We start from the raw sequence: 3,715 nt of genomic DNA, 5'->3' as shown, positions 1-3,715 counted from the left end.
TTTTTTTTTTTTTTAATATAGCTTTTAATCTTCTAATATATGAATGGGTCACACGCTATGCTGTATCATAGTAGCACATATTCTATAGTAAACATAGCGTGTAAACTATGTAATACTGCAGTTTAGAAAACCGCTTGATTTGTTCATTAGGGAAACACAATCTTAAGCAATTCATTTATTGCTTCAGTCTCTGCATAGTTTGTGTTCTGGTTCCCTACTGGCGCTCTCTGATGGGAATATACAATCAATGGGATGGCTCCAACAAACAGGTGTTTACTCTCTAACGGTTTGGAGGCTTTAAGTCCGAGTTCAAAGGGCCAGGCTCTACGGGCTGGGTGAGAGCCCCTCGACCTTGGGCTTCAGCTCTGCCTCTGGCACCAGGCTCACTGGAGCTGGAAGCTTTTCTTCACTCAGAGAACTGCCGGCTGGTGAGGCTGCCAAGCCCAAGGTTGACAAGTAAAAAGGCACAGTCTTGATGTTACCAAACCACACGGCAGGCCATTCATTCAAGTCCATTGAAAGTCCCAAGATTGGCAGAGCATGGCAGGCTGCTGAACAATGACGCGGCTACATGCAGGGTCCAAGGGTGCAGTAAGCTAGAGACTGTTCCCTAAGGCTTCTCCTTGTATACAGGAAGCAGACCACACCCCAAAGGCAGCTACTGACCTGCTCACAGTAGATTCCACCATGGAGTTGATTACCAGTCTCATCATGGGGAATGCTACATCCAGCTGCCCAGCCACTCCACCAGGCCCAGCGAAGTTGACACACAAACTGACTACCACACTCTGTGTCACGTACCTTCTCAGATGTTCACAGAAGTGAAGAGAGACACAAATCTCTGCTTCATGGAGCTTCAGTTTGGGCGACAGAGCACACACCAGATAATTAGATGATTATGGAGCTGAAAAGGACAGGTTGGCAGCTGGTCTGTTCCAGGCATAGCCAGACCCAGGGCTGCTAATAGCATCAAGCCTCATTTGTGCCATCCCTCCATCTCTGGTCCCCACTTCAGTCTATTGGCCTGCTCCCAGGATCCTCCAGGAATGGGGACTATGGCAGTAGCCCCCCTAGAATCCCATCCTGCTGGCCCATGCAGATTTTCCCCAAAATCCCAGGAAGGGATTTGATTGACTCATGCACTTATCCCTGAAATACCAAGAAAGGATTCAGTTGGCCTGTGTGTTTGCCACAAAATCCCAGGAAAGGATTTGATTGGTTCATGTGTTTCTCCCAAAGTACCAGGAAAGAATTCAATTGGCCTAGCTTGGGAGCTCTGGTAGCATAGTGGCTAAGACACTTGCCTGCTAACCAGACGGCTGGCGGTTCAAACCCACCAGCCACTCCCCGGAAGGAAGGTTGGGCAATCCTACTTCCGTAGTGATACTGCCTCGGAAACCCAAGGAGGGGTCGCTATGAGTCGGGGCCGACTCGACGGCACATAACAACAACAACAACAACAAGCTTGGGTCTCATGTCTATCTCTAGGCCATTCACAGTGATTGGTCCCGGATCATGTGGCTGGCAGGACAGTCTGTCACGGTGGAAGTCCTATCAGAATGACATGGAAAGTTGATACCGGAAGAGATGTTGGGGTTGGGGTGGAGGGAGAGGAACGGCGCATGTCACTCAATCACGCATGTCACCCTGCATCACCATTCAGAGCCCCACCCTCTGTCTTCCAGATCCAGGAGTGGGAGTCCCGACTCTTTTCCCAACATAAGGGTGTCAAGTCTCCGGGATACACCATGGATCAGAAGGTCAAGATCCGGAGGCGGATCAAAGTTCTGGAAGACCAGCTGGACAGGGTGAGGGTCTCTGCAGGCCTGCACTCTGGAGGCTGGGGGGCAGATTGACGGGGGTGGGGCGGGGCTGAGTTCTGGAAAAGATGGACCAGGTTCCTGGGTGTGGGATGGCCCAGAATACAGAGAGACCGAGGGACAGGATCCCAGAGGGCTGGAGGGCCCTCACCGGAAGGGAGGTTGATGCTGGGGACCCTTAAGGGGGGCACGGCGTTGCTCAGGGTCCCCTCCTCAGCTGAGCGCGGAGGAGCCTGGCTTCAGGAGGCCTGTCATTGCTTACTCAGGTCACCTGCCGCTTTGACATCCAGCTGGTGCGGAACGCGACGCTCAGGGAAGAGCTAGACCTGCTGCGGGTCGAGAGGAACCGCTATCTGAATGTGGACCGGAAGCTGCACAAGGTCCGCGGCCTGCAGCCTGGGGCCCGGGCCGGCCCCGCGGGCGGAGCAGAGAGCCGCCCTCCCCCCGACTGGAGAAACATTTGGGGGGGGTGGTGTTGTGAATATTGTCACCCTGGACAACCAGTTAGCAAGCAAGACCGTTTACACGCCGAGGGTACCCCACAAACTTCAGACGTCCTTGAAGGACCCCGTTTCCTTCTTAACTGTTCCCTTCCTCCTCCCTCTCTCTGGTGGACCTTTTATTTTGAATGACTTAAGACTTTGACAAGAGATGCTCGCATAGCGCCCAGAGCCCCCCTCCCCTGCTTTCTGAGCCCTCCCCCCACAGCTGCTGGGTCTGACGTGGTCTCTGATGTGTGTCCCCCCCACCCCAGGAAATCCAGCTTCTTCGGCAGGCTGTCAACACCCTCATGGTCTCCTCCACCTCGGCCTACACCGTCAGGTAGGACCCCCGGAGGCATCTCAGGTGGCTGGGCCAGGTCACTCAGGACGCATCCGTTCTGCGAGGCTCTGCCTGGGAGACCCTGGACTCCGGAAGGCCGTCAGGGCAGAAGCTGATGTTTCCTGGTGTCCGCTTTGCCTGCCTCCCCTGCCCAGTGCCCAGCCCCGTGGGAATGAGGTCCGCCCTCCTCCTGGCACTGTGTGATTCTTCTTACCTCCTCGCCTGGGTCACAAGGGGCACTTTGAGTTGTGCCACCCAGGGCACTCTCTCTGCCCTCTCCCCAGCCTGTGTCATAGTTTCCTTCCTCATCAGTGTCTCCCCACCTCCGTCCCTGGGGATCTCCTATCTCTGTCCTCTCTCCCGGTCTCTGCACCCCACGCCCAGCGGCTGCAGCGACGGGTTAGGGTGAGAGGTACCGCCTCCAGCTCCCCCCGGCCCCGCCCCCCAGTCCTCGCTGAGTGTCTGCGTGTGGTCTCCTCCCTCAGTCCCTCCCCATCTTCGTCTCTGCCCCCCTCTCTTCCGAATCCCAGTCCTGTGAGCCAGCTTCTCATGTCCTTGGCCTCGGGCTTTGCGCGCCCCCTCTCCCCAGGGAGGAGGCGAAGACCAAGATGGGCTTGCTGCGGGAGCGGGTGGAGAAGGAGGTGGCGCAGAGCGAGACCGAGGCGCAGGGCCTGCAGCGGCAGATCTCGCACCTGGAGCACTTGTACGCCTTTCTCACGCTCAAGAGCAACGAGCGGCAGCCGGATCCCGCCGTCCTGGAGAAGCGGGAGCAGCGAGGTGAGGCCGGGGCTGCCACCTCCCGCCGGGCGCAGGGTCTCAAGGCCTGGACAGGCCGGCAGGGGGCACCAGAGAGGGGCGGGGCCGCGAGGGGCGGGGCCGCGAGGGGCGGGGTGGAACCTCAAGAGGGAGGGTCTTAGGAAAGCTTGTTGTTGTTATGTGCCGTGGAGTCGGCCCCGACTCATAGCGACCCCTCCTTGGGTTTTCGAGGCAGTATCACTACGGAAGTAGGATTGCCCAACCTTCCTTCCGGGGCTGGTGGGTTTGAACCGCCAGCCGTCTGGTTAGCAGGCAAG

The 3,715-nt window shown here is 57.0% G+C and overlaps 1 protein-coding gene across 1 annotated transcript in view; it reads left to right on the top strand.

The window, feature by feature from the left end:
- Nucleotides 1-3,715, top strand: part of ODAD1 (outer dynein arm docking complex subunit 1) — a 36,847-nt gene that overhangs the window by 14,034 nt on the left and 19,098 nt on the right. Inside the window, exons 4-7 of the mRNA XM_007958105.1 lie at nt 1,686-1,808; nt 2,087-2,200; nt 2,575-2,642; nt 3,232-3,419. Of these exons, the coding sequence (XP_007956296.1) occupies nt 1,686-1,808; nt 2,087-2,200; nt 2,575-2,642; nt 3,232-3,419 (493 nt within the window). The remainder of the gene's footprint in view (nt 1-1,685; nt 1,809-2,086; nt 2,201-2,574; nt 2,643-3,231; nt 3,420-3,715) is intronic.

The sequence above is a fragment of the Orycteropus afer genome, unplaced genomic scaffold, assembly GCF_000298275.1.
Source record: "Orycteropus afer afer isolate SDZICR_OR568_19922 unplaced genomic scaffold, OryAfe1.0 scaffold00854, whole genome shotgun sequence".
In the NCBI taxonomy this organism is placed as follows: domain Eukaryota; kingdom Metazoa; phylum Chordata; class Mammalia; order Tubulidentata; family Orycteropodidae; genus Orycteropus; species Orycteropus afer.
The sequence above is the reverse complement of the archived record's forward strand: the minus strand, read 5'-3'. Positions and strand labels throughout refer to the sequence as shown.